The 18831-nt window shown below is 41.8% G+C and overlaps 1 protein-coding gene and 1 pseudogene across 1 annotated transcript; both read right to left on the bottom strand.

Moving 5' to 3' along the window:
- Positions 1-5262: 5262 nt before the first annotated feature.
- On the bottom strand, positions 5263-8303 carry LOC116504893 (annotated as a pseudogene).
- Positions 8304-10663: 2360 nt separating this feature from the next.
- Positions 10664-14362, bottom strand: LOC116521042 (olfactory receptor 8D1-like). The gene is made up of 2 exons (XM_032235649.1): positions 13430-14362; positions 10664-10696 (listed from the first exon to the last, which is right to left on the bottom strand). Exons 1-2 carry the CDS (start codon positions 14348-14350, stop codon positions 10664-10666), a joined length of 954 nt encoding a protein of 317 aa, XP_032091540.1. The 5' UTR covers positions 14351-14362.
- Positions 14363-18831: the final 4469 nt, after the last annotated feature.

The raw sequence follows: 18831 nt of genomic DNA on the forward strand, positions 1-18831 counted from the left end.
GGAGATGTTGGGTAAAAGTAGTGGGGGAGGGGGGTGAAGAGCAGGAGTGCGGTTGCTCTCTTTTGGTGGTGTGGGTTTTGGTTAGGGAGCTTTGGATTACCAGCAGGAGGGAGCTCGCATTGCAATCTTCCGTTTCTAGCCTTGGAAATATGGGTGTTGTTAAACTCACGGGAGCTTTCTTTGATATAGGTATAGTATACTATATGTATATACCAGTGACGTGCGGTGAGGTTGATACCTGGTGAGGCTCAGCAGGGCAGCGGTCGGCCTCGGTGGGGGGGGGAATTTGCATCGCGGGAGCAACCAAGCGCCCGGGTCTGCAGCAAAGGCACTTGGTGGCTCCCGCGATGCAAAGTGCCCCGCTGCCCCCCCGCTGTCCCGGCCTGCATCCGCTGCTTCTCCAAGCTCCGCCGCTGGAAGTCCCGGATCGCCTCTGGGGGAAGGCTGAGTGAAAAACGGAGCGAAGCTTCTCTGCGGCCTCCCAGCGCTGCCCAGAGGCTCTTGCAGGAGCATGTGTCAGCGGCCGGCGGCCTGGAGCGGCCCCAGTTGTGAGACAAGGGAGCACTTAAAGCAGCTGCTGCCGCTGTCGCCACCACCACCCCGCCGGGCGAAGGAGGGGTGGTGGCGGCGGCGGCAGCGGCTGCTTTAAGTGCTCCCTTGTCTCACAACCGGGGCCGCTCCAGGCCGCTGGCCGCTGACACGTGCTCCTGCAAGAGCCTCTGGGCAGCGCCAGGAGGCCGCAGAGAAGCTTCGCTCCGCTTCTCACCCAGCCTTCCCCCAGAGGCGATCCGGGACTTCCAGCGGCGGAGCCTGGAGAAGCAGGCCGGGGCAGCGGGCGGCAGCATCGGGGATAGTGGGGCACTTACTTTGCATTGCAGGAGCCGCCAAGCGCCCAGGTCTGCAGCAAAGAGGCAGCCTCCTCCTTCTCACCCACTCCTCTCTCCTCTGAAGCACGCCCCACCCAACATAAGCGTGCTCAAGAAGACACGATTGGCTGCTTCCAAATCTGGAGGCAGGAGAATGAGTGCCTCTTTTCCATCTGAACTTCTTTGCCTTTTAACTCTTTATTAACTTTTAGAAGGCGAAAAATTCCTTATAGAAAAGAGGCCCCGAGTTCTCTCGCCTCCTGCTTTGGTTAACACTAAGCAGACCCCAAGCCACTGTGACCTGGAATCTGGTAGCAACTATCTTGGCTTTAATTATTTAAAAAAAATATTTAAATTTCTTTCTTTTTCCTGAGGAGACTGGTGAGGCTCCGCCTCCCTTGCCTCTAGTGACTGCACGTCCCTGGTATATACTACTATAATATAGGTCAGGAGTCCCCAAACGTGGCAACTTTCAGACTTGTGGACTTCAACTCCCACAATTCTCCAGCCGGCATAGCTGGGAATTGAAGTCCATAGCTGTCTGGAGAATTCTGGGAGTAGAAGTCCACAAGTCTTAAAGTTGCCAAGTTTGAAGACCGTATAGGTTCTTCTGCTTGAGCAGGGGGCTGGACCAGGAGACCTCCAAGGTCCCTTCCAGCTTATTTATTCTAAAGCTTATAAAAGCTCCACTCAATGCTGGTCAAGGTTTGGCGAGCAGAAGTTTAGCCATTGAAACCACGTAAGCATTTAAAGGCAGAATATCTGTGTCATGCAAAATAATTGGCAATCTGAAGGAGATAAGATTATATTGTATGCCTTTGTATGTGTGGATATGTGCACACATAAATCTTGCAGCAGGGTTAACAATGACCAGAGCACCTCTTGGTTAGCATAGCCAATAAGAAACTTGGCCAATAATATTAAGGGAAGTATGAGCAATTATCTATCCATGGTTGCTTAAAAAAATGACACCAGAGTTTCTTGCCATTTCTGGATGGGGACTGGATGAAAACAGTAATACAAATCTTAAAATTGAGATTTTATTTTAAAAAAAGGAAAATAGATTGTACTTCAGTTTTGCTTAGATGTGTGATGTGAGTCAACCATTTTTGATATTTAAACCGCCAAATCTTAAAGCCTATGCAGATGGTTTGGAAGGGGTTAGTAGAAAAGCTAGTGTTGATATTATGGAAATTAATGAAACTGAAAATTACAATGATGTTATTGCAGAGATGTGACTATCCAACTAAAGTTGTTTCTCTGACATTCTAAGACTTAGATGTCTGAGTGATATCAGGATCTTTTTTTGATGGAAATTCCAGAATGGGTGATAAATCCATTTTCAGATAGTGAGGAAGATGGGGTAGTGGAGGAACAACTCATAGAGCTGCAAAATGACATTCAGCTGAAGCCAAAGTTTAAGAAATCGTACCAAGAGTTTTGGTTACAGAAAGAAATTTCTAATTGCTATCCTGCACTATGGACAGTGGTTAAGAAGCTCCTTGTTGCATTTCTAACATCATATTTGGTGGAACGTGGCTTCAGTGTGGTCATCCAACTTCTCTCCAAGCAAAGAAATCGACTCCAGATTACTGAATGTGGTGATTTAAGACTCCTGCTAAGTGACTTAAAACCAGACATTGGGAAATTGGTATCACTTCATCAAGCACATCCATCACATTAAGAATTTACTGAACAGTGAAGTAGTTATTAAATTTTACTGAATTTATAAGTTACTAGTTACTAAGGTTCTTGATAAATGACTATCAGACTTTGAAAACCTGATATCACTGGATCATGTTCAACAATTTTGTTGAATTAGCATTAACTAAAAAGGTTTTTAAATTGGATTTTGAATAAACGTGCAGTTAATTGTTGCAATTTTGAATTTTACTGTTACTATCTTCCTTCCGTTGTGCAAACCGCCCAGTCACATGATTCCCCCAAGCCACGCCCACCAAGCCATGCCCACAGAACCGGTAGTAAAAAAATTGAATTCTACCATTGGGTGGGGGGGGCACTGAGGATCAGTTTGTAGCACCAAGGGGGTGGTGGACTGAAAAAGTTTGGGAACCACTGCTGTAGATCAAGGGATTTAGCATAGGGATGAAGAAGGCATACAGTACAGCAATAATTTTATGCTGATGTTCAGAATAGTTTGAGCTGGGTTGCAAATAAACAAACAAACCTGTTCCATAAAACATGGTCACAACAACCAGATAGGAGGGGCAGGTAGAGGTAGTTTTTTGCTGGTCTCCCAATGAGTTAACCTTGAGCACTGTTGAAAAGATGCACATGTAGGAGATGAGGATAATTAGAAAATTTATCAAAATAATGGTTCCAGCACCAGTGAAACCATATATTTTAGGGGCAATGATGTCTGAGCATGAGAGCTTGAGGAGTAGGAGATCACAGAAAAAAATGATTGATTTTATTGGACTAGCAGAAAGACAAAGTCCCTATCAGGGTGGTATAAATAATGGAATTCAGGAAACCAGCTATGAAGGCTCCTCCTACCATTTTGAGGCATTGGGCATGGGACATGAGGGAAGGATACAGCAAAGGATTGCAGATGGCCACATAACGGTCATACACTGTTGGGGGTTCTGCATTTGGCTATGTAAGAATTGCCATTAATTTAGATATTTGGGGCAGCTTTGCAAAATAATAGAACAGTCTCTTTCTATAATTGTTTCATGAGGATATGTAAAGACATAATGGGTGTTAATATATGTCACTGTTTAAATCTCAGAAACAAACTCTTGGTTATGCCTGGATTATGAGAGGGATACAAGAACATTGAAAGATAGAGATATTCCAACAATTCCAATATTCTGTTGAGAATAACTGTAATGCAGAATTATTGTGGGGGGAAATGGGGGAAGTACCACTGTGTATGGAAGGAGGAGGAGGAGGAGGAGATCACTCTCCATTCAAAAATATCCTGCACTTTCACACAGAGACCCCCTATTCAAAGGTACATATGTATCAGTCATCAAATTTATCATTCTCTCCCCAAAACTGCGTTATTCTCTGCATCACTTGCATCTGTAGTCAACTGATATAAAACAGTCAGGCTGTATCACAGAGATAATTTCCTTTATCTCCCAATTTTCTCTCCGGCTCCCCCTCTCTTTCTCAGGCATGTAACAAGAATAATGATGAATGAATTGCTTATAGACAGCCTACCTGTATGAGCAGGAGGTAACTTGCGTGATAATAGAAATATCTAATAATATTTTCAGAAATACTCTCTTCCTGTGCCTGATTGTATTTGCATCCTTAATCTATCATATGACCGTGTCACTGTATCCCTTCCAGTGCACAGCTGATGTTATTATGCTGGATATCAAAAGTGCTATTGCTTCCTTCCTTGGATACCTTAAATATCTTTTAAAAAAACAACCTGCATGGGAGTTCAAAATTTATGGTGCCTGGGGAATAACATGAATCATGGTCCAATCTCTCTGCAGAATTTGGTGTATTAAAAAGCTAGAAAATCTTTGGATTTTTAATGGCCAAAATGAGGCTATTTCTACAGGTCTCCCAGAGGGGACAGTTCAAATTCATCACCTGATTCATATGATATTCAAAAGTTCCCTCTTTAGTTTCTTAATTGGTTACCCAAAGGATCATGGTAAATGGCTCTAATTTTAGATTGATTGTCACTATTCAATGAATTAAGTATTGCTATCTCCCAAATTGCCATTGAAGATTGAATGAAAAGTCTTACCTTTATCTCCATAAATATACTTTAAATGGGGATATTTTAAAAAATGAAGCAAGGAAATAATTCTTGAAATTAGCTATTTTGTTATTTGTGTTTATGTCTTTACATGATCACCATCATTGACTACACATGTCTACCAATGTTGGGCACCTAGTAGATCATCTATCAGAGGTTTATGCCCAGAGCAGTATTGCATTACCAACAGATAATCATTCATGATGCCTTTAAACATTTCTACCATATTCTCAGGTAGTCACTTCTATTATTGAAAAGGCCTTAGGAATTTTTTTTTTGATGTCCAACTGAAATCTGCTGCCTTGTAATCTAAATACATTGTTTCTTGTCCCATCTTCATGGACAACTCTGAACAATTCTGTACTGTTTTCTATATGATAACTCTTGAGATGCTAGAAGATAGTACTTTTCTTCATTGGAATATGCAAACAATACCTTCAACCATTCTCCATCAATTCTTCCTTTCATAATACTATCTATTGTAAAAGGCCATTAAATTTATTTACCATTTTAATAATAAATTACAACATTTTAGAAGTATTTACAATATTTAAAGTATTTAACAGTTTCAAAGTATAATACAATTGTTACATGGTAAAGTAGAAATTGAGGAACATATCTAGGTGGACTGAAACCTTCTTGACTTAATAATTATTTCAAATGCAAAAATAGATTTCTATCCATTGTTTTCTTCAGTGAATCCTTCACCTCCTTGTTTCTCAGACTGTAAATTAAAGGATTAAGCATTGGGATGTTGAAGGCATAAAACAAAAGAAACAGTTTTATTCTGATCCTCTGAATAGTTTGAACTGTATATAAAGAGGCTTGTCCCATAAAATATGAATACAGCAATCAAATGAGAAATACAAGTAGAAAAAGCTTTTTGACAGCCGATCTTTGAATTAATCTTAAATATTGTAGGAAGGATATGTATATATGAGGTCAGTATTATCAGGAGAGAGCCCAGCATATTAATTCCAGCACAAACAAAAATATATATTTCAGATAAAAAGATTTTGGAACATGAGAGTTTGACAAGTTGGGGGATCTCGCAGAAGAAATGGTTGATTTCATTAGAGTGGCAGAAAGATAAAGTGCCTACCAAAGTGGTGTGAATAATGGAGTTCAGGAAGCTGGCTATGAAGGCTCCTCCTGCCATTTTGAAGCATTGGGTGCGGGACATGAGGGAAGGATACAGTAAAGGATTGCAGATGGCCACATAACGGTCATATGCCATCAACCCCAAAAGAATGATCTCTGTACTTGCAAGAACAACAAAGAAATACCCGATGCCCATGGCTGCCAGGAAGGGGCATCCTGAAAACTAGCCTCCCCAAAGTGTTCACACAGGATCTCCATGGTATTACTTCCAGGGCTGGTGGAGTAGCTCCACTCCCCCTCTTCATCCTCAGTCCAACGTCTCTCACTCCATCCCTGCATTGGCAGGGACTGGTAATCTGGGTCTTCCAGTCCCAATCAATGCGGAACTATGCCACCACTCCCCAGATGCTTGGGACCCAGTCCCATTCCAGGAGCCCCTTTGCCTCCCACTAGACCATCAGTCTGATTCTCATGTTCCTTGGGCCTCAACCCCCCAAAAATGATCTCTGTACTTGCGAGAGCAACAAAGAAGTAAATCTGAATGATGCATCCTGTGAAGGAAATGGGTTTCTTCTCTGCCAGAAAATTTTCCAAGAGGAACAAAAGACCAACTGCTGATTGACAAACTAATCCTAAAGAATTCAAAGAAAAGACAAACCAACCTGTTCAAGGCTTGGATAGACTATAAGAAAGTGTTTGATTCAGTTCCCCATAGCTGGATCAAGAAATGCCTGAAAATATTTGGCATCAGCAGCAACATACAAAAATTCATGGAAACTTCAATGAACCTCTGGAAAATGAAGCTTATAGCTAATGAAGAAGTACTGGGTGAAGTTGAAATTAAACGAGTCATTTTCCGGGGTGATTCCCTTTCACCTCTACTTTTTATACTCTCAATGCTACCACTGACAATCATTTTGAAGAAGATGAACTATGGATACGAACTTGCAAAGAAAGGACTGAAAATTTCGCACTTGGTGTACATGGATGATTTGAAGCTGTTTGGTAAAACAAAAGCTGAACTGAATTTATTAATTGAAAGCACAAAAGAATTTAGCCAAGACATTGGTATGCAGTTTGGAATTAACAAATGTGCAACAATGGCAATCAAAGCAGGCAAGGTCATAGAAGATGATGGAATAGAACTTGAGAATGAAGAAATGATAAAAGCAGTAAAACCAGAAGAAGGCTACAAGTACTTGGGGATTTTAGAGGCCTCTGACTTAATGCATAATAAAGTCAAGGAATTAACATCAGCCAAGAACATTCGACAAATTTGCAATATATTAAAGTCCAAATTGAATAGAGGAAACATCATAAAAGCCATAAATGCCTGAGCTATACCTGTGATTCGATACTCTGCAGGAATAATTGACTGGATCCAGATGGAGTTGGACAATTTCGACAGAAAAACAAGGACGCTTATGACAATGAATCATGCATTGCACCCTAAAAGTGATGTTGACCGATTATATCTGCCAAGAGCAGAGGGTGGTTGAGGACTCTTACAAATAAAACAAACTGTGGAAGAAGAAAAACACAGCTTGAATGATTACATCCAGAAAAGTGAAGAACCAATGATTAAGGAAGTAAATAAAGGAGGCCTTTTAAAGACAACTAAGTCAAAAGCTGAATATAAGAAAGAAGTAATTGAGAAGCGAACTGAAAATTGGAAAAACAAAGCTATGCATAGCCAATACTTGAAAAGTATTGAAGGCAAAGCTGACCAAAAGCTAACTTGGAACTGGTTAAGATCAGGAGCACTGAAAAAAGAAACAGAAGGCTTTATTATGGCAGCTCAAGAACAAGCCTTAGCCACAAACTGCATAAAGGCAAAAATTCAACATTTTACCACCAACAGCAAATGTCGCCTCTGTAATGAGAAAGACGAGACAGTCGACCACTTGATCAGTGTGTGCAGCAAAATTTCACAAATTGACTACCCACAATGCCATGACCGCGTTGCTAAGATCATTCACTGGAAATTGTGCCAAAAGTTTGGATTTGAGTACAGCAAAAAACACTGGGAACATCAGGTTCAGAAGGTTTTAGAGAATGAGAAAGTCAAGATCTTGTGGGACTTCAGAATTCAGACTGATAGGCACTTGGCCCACAACACACCTGACATAACAATAGTTGAAAAAAAGTATGGTTCATTGACATTGCAATACCTGGAGATGCACAAATTGAAGACAAACAGCAAGAAAAAAATCACAAAGTACTGGGACTTGCAAATTGAAGTTGAGCGACTATGGAAAAAGAAATGGTATGTTGTCTTGATTGTAATTGGAGCCCTTGGAGAAATACCTAAAGGGCTACCTCGCTATTTGGAAATTTTAAATTTATCAGACTTGAACATTCTGATTCTACAAAAAACCACCCTACTTAGAACAGCTTATATCCTCCAACGTTACCTTAACAGCTCCTAGGTCCTTGGTTAGGACTCGAGCTGTTGAGCTACCAACCAGCCCCAAAGGCTGTGAATCTCACCAAAGATTAACATAACAACAACAACAACAACAACCAAATAAGAACAACAAACACCTCCCAAAACTCCATCCCAAATCCTCCATCATCATCATCATCATCATCATCATCATCATCATCATCATAGAAACTGATTCTTAAATATGATTCTATTGAAGGGATTTTTTACTAATAGATCCTAATTTGTCACTTTAGACAATAATGTTATGAGTCTTTCTCAATCTGCAAATATAAAATCAATGTCATTGTAAAGGAATACAGCAGCAACTGAGGCACTAGATCGGATTGCGCCTTTGCAGCCTCTCCGCGGCAGTGGATCCAGGAGGGCACCTTGGTTTACCGAGGAACTCCGGGAGATGAAGCGCCAAAAGAGATGCCTAGAGTGATGTTGGAGGGCTAGCAACTCCGAATCTGACCGAACACAACTAAGAGCCTATTAGAACTTATTTAGTGGCGATACGAGCGGCAAAATGTACGCATTTTTCTGCTCTTATTGCGTCCACAGAATCTCGCCTGGCCGCCCTGTTTAGGATAACCCGCTCTCTCCTGAAAGGGGAGGATGTGGGGGAACCCTTACAGGGAAGGGCTGAGGAATTTGCTCAGTTTCTGTCGGACAAAATCACTCAGATTCGGACAGACCTTGACTCCACTTGGACAGTACCAGCGGAGATGCCGAGGGAGGGCCTTGATCAGACTTCTTGGAATGAGTTCCAGTTTGTCACCCCTGAGGAAGTGGACAAGGCCATGGGAGCGATGAGTGCCTCCACCTGTTTACTGGACCCGTGCCCCTCCTGGTTGATCTCGACCAGCAGGGAGGTAACACGAGGCTGGCTCCAGAGGATCACGAACAGGTCTCTGCAGGAGGGATCTTTCCCGCAACCTTTGAAGGAAGCAGTGGTAAAGACCCCTCCTTAAGAAGCCCTCTCTGGACCCAGCTATCCTCAAAAACTATCGTCCAGTCTCCAACCTCCCTTTTTTAGGGAAGGTTGTTGAGAAGGTGGTGGCCCTTCAGCTCTGACGGACCTTGGATGAAGCAGATTATCTAGACTCCTTTCAGTCCGGTTTCAGGCCTGGATACTGCACCGAAAATGCCTTGGTTGTGCTGACCGATGATCTCTGGTGGGCCAGGTAGAGGACATTCCTCTATCCTGGTGCTCCTTGACCTCTCAGCGGCCTTCGATACCATCGACCATGGTATCCTTCTGCGACGACTGGAAGAGGTGGGAGTGGGAGGCACCATTTTACAGTGGTTCTCCTCTTACCCCTCCGGCAGTCACAGTCAGTGTTGGTCGGAGGACAGAGGTCGAGCCCTAGGCCCCTTAAATATGGGGTGCCAAAGGGCTCGGTCCTGTCCCCCCTCCTATTTAATATCTACATGAAGCCACTGGGTGAGATCATTCGCCGGCACGGGATTAAATACCATCAATATGTGGATGATACTCAGTTGTATCTCTCTGCCCCGTGCCAACTCAGTGTAGCGGTGGAAGTGATGTGCCAGTGCCTGGAAGCTGTCAGGGTCTGGATGGGAGTGAACAAACTTGCACTCAATCCTGACAAGACTGAGTGCCTATGTATGTTGCCCCCCAAGGACAGTCCAGATATTCCATCTCTAAGCCTGGGAGGGGGGGGTGAAACTTTACACTCCTCAGAGAGGGTCCACAACTTGGGTGTCCTCCTGGACCCACAGCTGACATTAGAACATCACTTGTGAGCTGTGACCAGGGGGGCCTTTGTCCAGGTTCGCCTGGTGCACCAGTTGCGGCCCTACCTGGATCGGAAGTCACTTCAAATGGTCACTCATGCCCTCGTCACCTCAAGACTTGACTATTGTAACACGCTCTACATGGGGCTGCCCCTGAAAAGTGTTCAGAGACTACAATTGGTCCAGAATACAGCTGCGCGAGTGATATTGGGTGTACCAAGATACACCCATGTTACACCTATCCTCCGCAAGCTGCACTGGCTTACTATTGGTCTCTGAACGCGTTTCAAGGTGCTGGTTATTACCTTTAAAGCCCTACATGGCCTAGGACCCGGATATCTGTGAGACCATCTTCTGCCGCATACCTCCCAACAGCCGATAAGTTCACATAGGGTGGGCCTTCTCCAGGTGCCGTCGACCAGACAATGTCGTCTGGCAACCCCCCGGGGGAGATCCTTCTCTGTAGCCGCTCCGATCCTATGGAATGATCTACCTCCAGAGATCCAGATCCTTCCCACTCTCACGGCTTTCTGAAAAGCTACCAAAACCTGGCTATTCTGGCAGGCCTGGGGCTGTTGACCTCATGAATGAGGTCCAGCCCCGCCTAGATTGAGTGTATGAAGTGTTCTTTTAATCTGTTTTTTTTATTCTCTCTGATTTAATTCTTTATTTTTGGAAATGTATTTCTGTAAACCGCCTGGAGTCCTTCGGGATTGGGGGGGCCTATAAATTTATTAAATACTTAAATACTTAAAGTCAGGTTCATATTAACAGTTTGCATATTTGTAAAATATTATTAAAGTTTAATAATCATAAGCTTTAGGTACTTTTATTTGTAATATGCAGCAATATATTATTTCATGAATTTCTTTTTCAATTTTTATTCCAGGCAGTTTAAAATGCAGTTATTAATGACACAGACAAACCAGTTTTAAGCAATATCTATTTCATAAGGAGTTTAGCACAATTCTCATCATATGCAATGAAGGATGGCACATGTATGATCATCATATCTCCTTCTGGAAGATGCACTGAAGTGTCCATATTATATGATATATTTGTAGAAATCACTTAAGCAGTCTTTCATGAAACAATGGCCTATCATATTCCCTTTTTCCTTAGAAAAGATTATTAGCATATATCTTTTATGGACACATTTATCTTGATTTTGTAAAACTCATTTCATAAATGTTCCAATACCACAGACAATTTTTTTAACTGGTGAGAATAGGGAAAGTCTGTCCCTTGCTCATAGGTTTGGGAAAGATCCTAAACTGTAAAAGAGAAAGGGATCCAGAAACTTCCTTCCATCTGCCTATTGCATTATATGTATTATATGGCAGTGTGGATGCCTCACTTATGAGACATCACTTATGTGCCTCTCCATTCTTCCTCCATACTCTGGGTCCTTGGTTTCCAAATGAGATGCAAAAGTTGCTCTCATCAGAAAAGAGGACTTTGGACCACTGAGCAACAGACCAGGTCTGTTTTTCTTTAGCCCAGGTAAGATGCTTCTGATGTTTGTTGTTCAGGAGCGGCTTGACAAGAGGAATATGACATTTGAAGCCCAGGATCTGTCTGTGGGTGGTGGCTCTTGATGCACTGACTCCAGCCTCAGTCCATTCCTTGCGAAAGTCCCCAACACTTTTGAATGGCCTTTTCCTGACAATCTTCTCCAAGCTGCGGTCATCCCTGTTGCTTGTGCACCTTTTTCTTCCACACTTTCCCCTTCCACATAACTTTCTATTAATCCATGAGAAGAGAATATACATATTATAGTTATGCACACCATTCTATGATTGCTTCTGAATAAAGAGAAATAGTACATTTCTGCATTTTAGCAGATATATGTTACTGCAGCATATGTTTCCTTCTATGTGAATTTTGGATTAGTAGAAAGGTGTTTTTTCCCCTGGAAGTCATTTGCAAAACCTAATTGCACAAGATAACTGCATTGGGTAGGATTATATATTATTTTTGCCACAAAAATATTAGGAGCTTTTTTGTATGTGTGGAATTCTCCATTAATTTCTGTAAATGGAACAGTTTTGCAATGGGTTAGTGAATCCTGTGAATATAGAAAAGAATTATAAAGAGCTCCTTGTTGCATGGTATAAGTATAATCTTTGTTCTCATTGTATTTAAATACAACAAAATTGGTGACAAAAATTAAGGTATATATATACTGTATATGTACATGAATTTTCCAACATTGTTTATTTGGGTTGTGACAGTGTACATGCGCACACCCAAACCCAAGTCATTACACAAACCGCCCTATCAACAGTTGGTAATTTTTTTTCTACCTTATTTAGTTAGGTTCATCTGGTATACTGCTTACACACTGTGCATCCAGCATTCCTGCCTAAGCTACCTTCCATATTCTGAACATATGAATAAGCAAATGGAAAAAAATAGAAATTTATCTAACCTGAGTGAAAATAACACTTCCCCCCTGTAGGACCAGGAAGAAATTAACTGGACAATGGGTTACCTGTTAGATAGCTCCAAATCCATTGCTTCAGTGATGTTATTATAATATCCAGTTAATCCCCCTCGGTAATACCTAACACCCAGTGTTCATAGAAGGTTTGGCTATGCTTATTAATCTCTAGGTCAGATTTACTTTCAAAGACCAATCTGAGAATCATTTCTCCCTGCTGTTAACTAGCACTTTAAATACTTTCAGACAGTATTCTGATGGGAGCCCATAATTTAAATGACTAATTTAACTCACTAACTTGAGAGATATAATGTTTAAAAATAAAGCAAAACACTAGAAGTTTTGAAGTTTTCTTTTCTCCCGCCTTTCCTCCTCTTTCTCCCCCTCTTTTTAATGAGATATAACAGATTGTGTTTCTAATTATCAACTTTCTAACTGTTATCCTGTCTAGTTTAAATCATATAGTTTCATAACATTTGAAATATGTGCACTTTGATGTTTGTATTTTTAAATTATTATTACAATGATTAGGATATTTAATAAAAAATGTTTAAATGATTGAACATTTGAGAAGTAGCTGTTTACTTCATTGCTTCCTTGATGGTGATGATCAAAATGATAGAATACACACTGTATTTATGCACTATGTATGTATTTCTTCAATTCTGTAGGGAATTTAAGCCTCATACAAATTCTCTTTTATTTTGTCCCATCTTGCAAAAAGAGTCTTCACAGACTATATTTACATTCCACAATACTCTAGCAAATTTCAGTTAATTTAAAATGAAACACTAAATTCTGTAGGGGCTTTGCCATACAGACTGAAGATACCCTGTTCTTTAAATTTAACAGAGGTCAATAAGAAATGTACCAAATTGCTGAACTAAGTCAAAAGCAGATCAAAATAGAAACATGGCTGTTTGAAAGACATTAAAGTTGACCTTCAAAGACATCTCCCCCATATTCTTCCCAGCCCTTCAAACCTTTGATCAACTACCCCACGCATTTATTGTGCAAAAAAATTATCTGTACTGTATTTTCTGAGATTGCACTACTTGGTGCCATTGGCACCATGAAGGATGGAATCTGCCTCTTGTTCTTCTAAGAGCTTCCTTCACTTCCTTATTTCTCATGCTGTAAATTAGTGGGTTAAGCATGGGGATTGTTACTGAGTACAACACAGAAACCACTTTGTCCTGATCCTGGGAAGTGCTTGAGCTTGGCCGTGAATATATGAAAAGGGTACTTCCATAGTACAATGTAACAGTGGCCAAGTGGGAAGCACAGGTGGAGAAGGCTTTGCACCTGCCTCCAGCAGAGTGAATAGTCAACACAGTGGCGAGGACAGACAAATAGGATGCTAGAATGAATGCAGTCGTGAGCAAGACGTTGAACCCAACCACAGCAAAAAGAAGTGTCTCATTGAAATGTGTGTCTGAGCAGGCTAGGGTTAGGATTGGAGGCCCATCGCAGAAAAAGTGGTTGATCTTATGAGAACGACAGAATGGGAGATGGAATATAGAGGTGGTGTGTATAACTGCACTCATCACACCCATGAAATATGCCCCAGCCAGTAACCCCTCACAAACTTTCTGTGACATGACAACGGTGTAAAGCAAAGGCTTGCAAACTGCAACATAACGATCATAGGCCATGACAGCCAGCAGGTAGCCCTCAGTGGTAGCACAAACTGCAAAGAAGAAAAACTGAGTGGTGCATCCAGCAAATGAAATGGTCTTTTTGCCTGCTAAGAAATTCACCAGAGTTTTAGGAACAATTGTAGAAGAATAGCATATGTCTATAAGAGAAAGATGACTCAGGAAGAAGTACATAGGCGTATGGAGTCGTGAGTCAGTCCTGATTAATAAAATCATGCCAAGATTTCCAACAATGGTAAAAATATAAATAGCTGAGAAAAACAAAAAAGACAACATTTGGAATGTATACTGATCTGTAAAGCCCACAAGAATAAAATCACTTCCCATAGAGACATTTCCTTCAGACATTTCTGTGATGAAAAGTTTGCACGCAGTCTTTAATTTTGCCAGATGACACCACTGAAACTAGAGAAAAGCACATTTTTTAAATAGACAATATTTAAAAATAACAACAGGCTATAAACTGTTTTCCTGGTTTCTTCTATTGTCATTCTAAGTTGAAATTATAGAATCAACTTCAGTTCAATATTTCCCTCCTTCTCCTGTAGCCCAGCCTGTGCCAAATCTAGTTAAACTATTTACTCTTATTGTTAAAACTGAAATAATAGGAAGCACTCTGATTCACAAAAGATGCACCCTCCAATTTTCAGTTATCTTTCCCCTTCATTGCTGCTCTTCTCCCTTTAAAAAGTCACTCCAGCGTGGAATATAATGCAGAAGTGTATAGGAGACAGTGGGAAAGGTTGACTCTTGGAGGCCTTCTCTCCCGCAAGAAACAAACCTTTCTGAATGAGCAAAGCCATCACCCAGTACAACTGATTAATAGAGGTAATGGTATCAGATGCCACAGATAAAAAGGGAAAATACCTTCGAAGAGGCATGAATGGAGAGAACAGGTCTTCTCATTTTAACCATGATGAAATTCTGCTTCTTGCTGTTATGTACTTGTTTGTCTGGAACTATGAATTGATGAAAATAATTTATTCCTTCCCCAAGTGCTTCTGAATTATGATCTCACTCACTCTGGGGACTCAAGAATAATGTTCAGTGTTAAACTTGCTTACGTCTTGCTTCCAATAGTTTTTACTTGTGATTTAACTCTTTGCGGAAGGGGCCCTGGGAGGATTCATTTAGGAAAACCAGTGAAAATATCTAGATGAGGTTCATACATTGCACCTTCCTCTATGCATCTCATTGGGGACTACATATATGTCATGTTTGTGGCACAAAATGGTTTACTGTGTGCCAGGAAATAATATCATTGTGATTAGGACCAGTTGACAAAAAAGAAACCTTTAAAAACAGTCAAAAAAGTCCAACATTTGCTAATAAAATTAGGATATTTTCAGCAGCATGATGAAAAAACTGTGAAGAGCCATGTGGTATTCTGGCCATAAGGTACCTTTGTAGCTTTTCAGATGGTCATCAGCAGTTTGTAAGATATGCTTGAAGGGCTTTCTGGCAAAGCAGAGGTAATTCTGAGGCCAGTCTGTGATGTGGAACTAGGGCTGTAACTCAAAGTTGAAAACTGTGACTCTGCAGCTGAAGCTGTTTCCAGTGATAGAGGAAAGACAAGCCAATAACTGCTTTGGCCAGCCTTGAACTAGCTAATTTAGAAAATGATGTTTCCTCTATCATTAATTTTCTCTTTATCCTATAGCAGGGTTGTAGTACTCAAGGCCCAGGGGCCAGATCTGGGGCATGGGATCCTTAGATCTGGGCCATGGGGCCACCCTGGAAACAGTGAAGGTCTGACCTGCAGTGCCTCCCCCAACAAAAATGGCAAAAAAACCCATTTTTGGCCATGACAGGCAGGGGACGCAGAGCCTCACCACTGTCATCATGAAAAGAAAGAAAAATGTAAAAGGAAAAAGGCAAGAACTGAGGTCAGGCTGAGCTAGTGGCTGCCAGAGTCACCATGGATGACTCTGCTTAGTGCTTAACTATTTAAAAAAGCCTCTAAAAAGCACTTTCTACAGGAGGAGGCAGGAGAACGACATGCCTCTTCTAGTCTGACTTTAGGCATTTTATGATCACTCGAGCAGAGTTAAGCAAGGGTTAAAAGCCTAAAAATTCCTGATGTAGGTGAGGCATGTCATTATCCTGCCTCCTCCTGTAGAGGGCGCTTGTTTAGAGGCTTTTTTAAACAGTTAAGCAGAGTCATCCATGGTGACTCTGGCAGCAACTAGCTCAGCCTGACCTCAGTTCTTGCCTTTTTCCTGTTACATTTTGTTTCTTTTCATGATGGCAGGCAAGAGCATAGTTTAAATCCTCTCTGAAGCAGCTGGAAAAGGTACGTGTGGGTCGGAGGGAGGGGGAGGAATTCAAACTTCATCCTCAAGTGTAGATCCAAGTGTAGTTTGATTGCAGGCAGAGCCACGTTGCCTTTTCAAACACATGTGCGTGCTCGCGCGTGCGCGCGCACACACACACACACACAGAGCTGGATAAAACTATATAAGCCCAGCTTCACTGATTACAAGTTTGAAAAGGCAACATGGCTCCACCTGCAATCAAAGGCTTGGATCGGCTCCAATCCAACTTCTGTGTTTGTGTTTGTTTGAGAGAGAGTGAGTAAGAGAGGGAAGGGGGTATAAGAGGTAGTCCAATCCAATTTATCAGTGTGCATGTGTCTGTTTGAGAGCGGGGGAAGGAGGGAGAGAGGGAGGAAGGAGGGGGAAGGGAGAAGAAAAAGAATGAAGGAAACTTTTTCACAAAGGAGAAAAACAAATGCTATTGTTTTAAATTGGAAGTGACAATGCCTGGCTGTGGAATTCTGGGAGTTGAAGTCCACAAGTGTAAAAAAATTTGAAACCCCTGTGTCAGTGCCTCACCAGCCATAAACCTCACCACACATCCCTCATCTGTGCAAACTGTGTGATCTATAAGAAGTTTGAGAAAAAGTTTTTGTGGTCACGCCTGCTTTTCTCTCTCTGCCTGCTCCATTTAAAGTGGGAGATTAAAGGTCGCCTATTTTTATTTTTTGCAGAAAAATAAAACTGATCGTCAGTAGCCTCGTGTTAATTGGATTCATCAGATTCTGAGCTGCTTTTAAAAACCTTACAAATATAATGTGGCTCCAGATACATTTCCCCAGCTCTTCAGTCATATTTTAATTCATTAGTTTCAAATTCCAATGGCTGTCTTGCTTCAGCTTATTTGGTATGGATTCTTTGTTTTGTATTTTACTGATCGCATTGTATCAAATTGCATTTTAAGCCATTTTTCTTGTAAACTGGCTGGAGAATGTATGTACAGCTTATCCTCCTTCCATGCTATCCTCTCTCTATGGATTAATAATGTTCTGTTTTCTTCTATCCAGGGGTCTGCCAATAATGCTTTGGGCAATTCGTTCTGCCAAGGGTTTTTAATGGACTCACTAGTCACCTGGTATGATAGCCTGGACGATCTCATCCCATTTACTGTTGTACTGGGGCATATGGGACAGAGCATCGGCTAGGAAGTTCTTGCCTGCAGGAAGTACTGAAAGTACTTCAATTTAAAGTTGACACGTTGGAAAGACTGGGCCCATCAAACCTGTTTTGGAGATAATTCTGTGGTGTTTGTAAAACCTCCAGGTTCTTGTGATCTGTCCATACTTCAAATAGTTGCCTAGCCCCCTCAAGTAGATGTTGCCACATCAGGAGTGCCCATTGCACCACAAAGGCCTTCTCCTCCCAGATAGCCCACCCTCTCTTCATCGGTGTGAGCTTTTGGGAGGTGTGCCTAGGGTTGCAGTGTTCCCTGACGGTTGGCCTGTAACAAGACAGCTCCCACAGCCAAATCACTGGCATCTTCCTGCACTACAAAGGGCCGTGCTGGATTGGGGGGGTGTAATACCAGTTCTTGAGCAAAGAGAGCTTTTAGCACCTCAAATGCCCATTGACACTCCATTATCCAATCTAAGGCCTGTCCTGGTCGGATGTTTCAATATGGCAGGTTTGGTATGCAGTAAATCTGACAGGGGTAATGCCACCTGGGCGAACTCTGGTATAAATTGTGGAACTTGGCAAACCCAAGGGAGCCTTGCAACTGCTTACGTGTCCTCGGCACCTGCCACTCCATTACTGCCTGTATTTTATGAGGATCCATCTCCACCACTCACTGGAAATATGATAACCCAGGTAATCTAGTCTGGTTCTGCTGGGAGCCTGGTCTAATCTAAAATTCAGCCTAGCCAGATGGAATCATGTCTCTGAACCAAGGCCATCCAACCCCAATGCCCATGCTGCTAGGAAGGGGCATCCTGAAAACTAGCCTCCCCAAAGTGTTCATGCAGGATCTCCATGGTATTACTTCCAGGGCTGGTGGAGTAGCTCCACTCCCCCTCTTCATCCTCAGTCCAACGTCTCTCGCTCCATCCCTACATTGGCAAAGATTGGTAATCTGGGACCTCCAGTCCCAATCAATGCGAACTATGCCACCACTCCCCAGATGCTGTGGTTTCCAGTCCCATTCCAAGAACCACTTTGCCTTCCACTAGACCATCAGTCTGATGCTCTTGTTCCTTGGGCATCAACCCCCCAAAAATGATCTCTGTACTTACGAGAGCAACAAAGAAATAAATCTGGATGATGCATCCTGTGAAGGAAATGGGTTTCTTCTCTGCCAGAAAATTTTCCAAGGCTTTGGGGATAATATTGGAGGAATAACAAACATCTATGAAAACTAAGTTACTAAGGAAGAAGTATATAGGTGTATGAAGCTGAGTGTCCATTCTGATCAGCAAAATCATTCCCAAATTATTTACCACTGTGAAAAAATAGACTAGAAGTTTTGAAGTTTTCTTTCCTCCCTCCCTTCCTCCTCTTTCTCCCCCTCTTTTTAAT

Source organism: Thamnophis elegans, chromosome 1, assembly GCF_009769535.1.
Source record: "Thamnophis elegans isolate rThaEle1 chromosome 1, rThaEle1.pri, whole genome shotgun sequence".
Taxonomy (NCBI): Eukaryota; Metazoa; Chordata; class Lepidosauria; order Squamata; family Colubridae; genus Thamnophis; species Thamnophis elegans.

Bases quoted from the DNA above. Each gene is read 5' to 3' on its own strand.
- LOC116521042 (XM_032235649.1), bottom strand. From the start codon at position 14,350: ATGTCTGAAGGAAATGTCTCTATGGGAAGTGATTTTATTCTTGTGGGC. The intron at 10,697-13,429 runs TTCCATCCTTCA...TTAAACTTTAAT, and splicing joins TTAGAAGAACAAGAGGCAGA to AATATTTTACAAATATGCAA.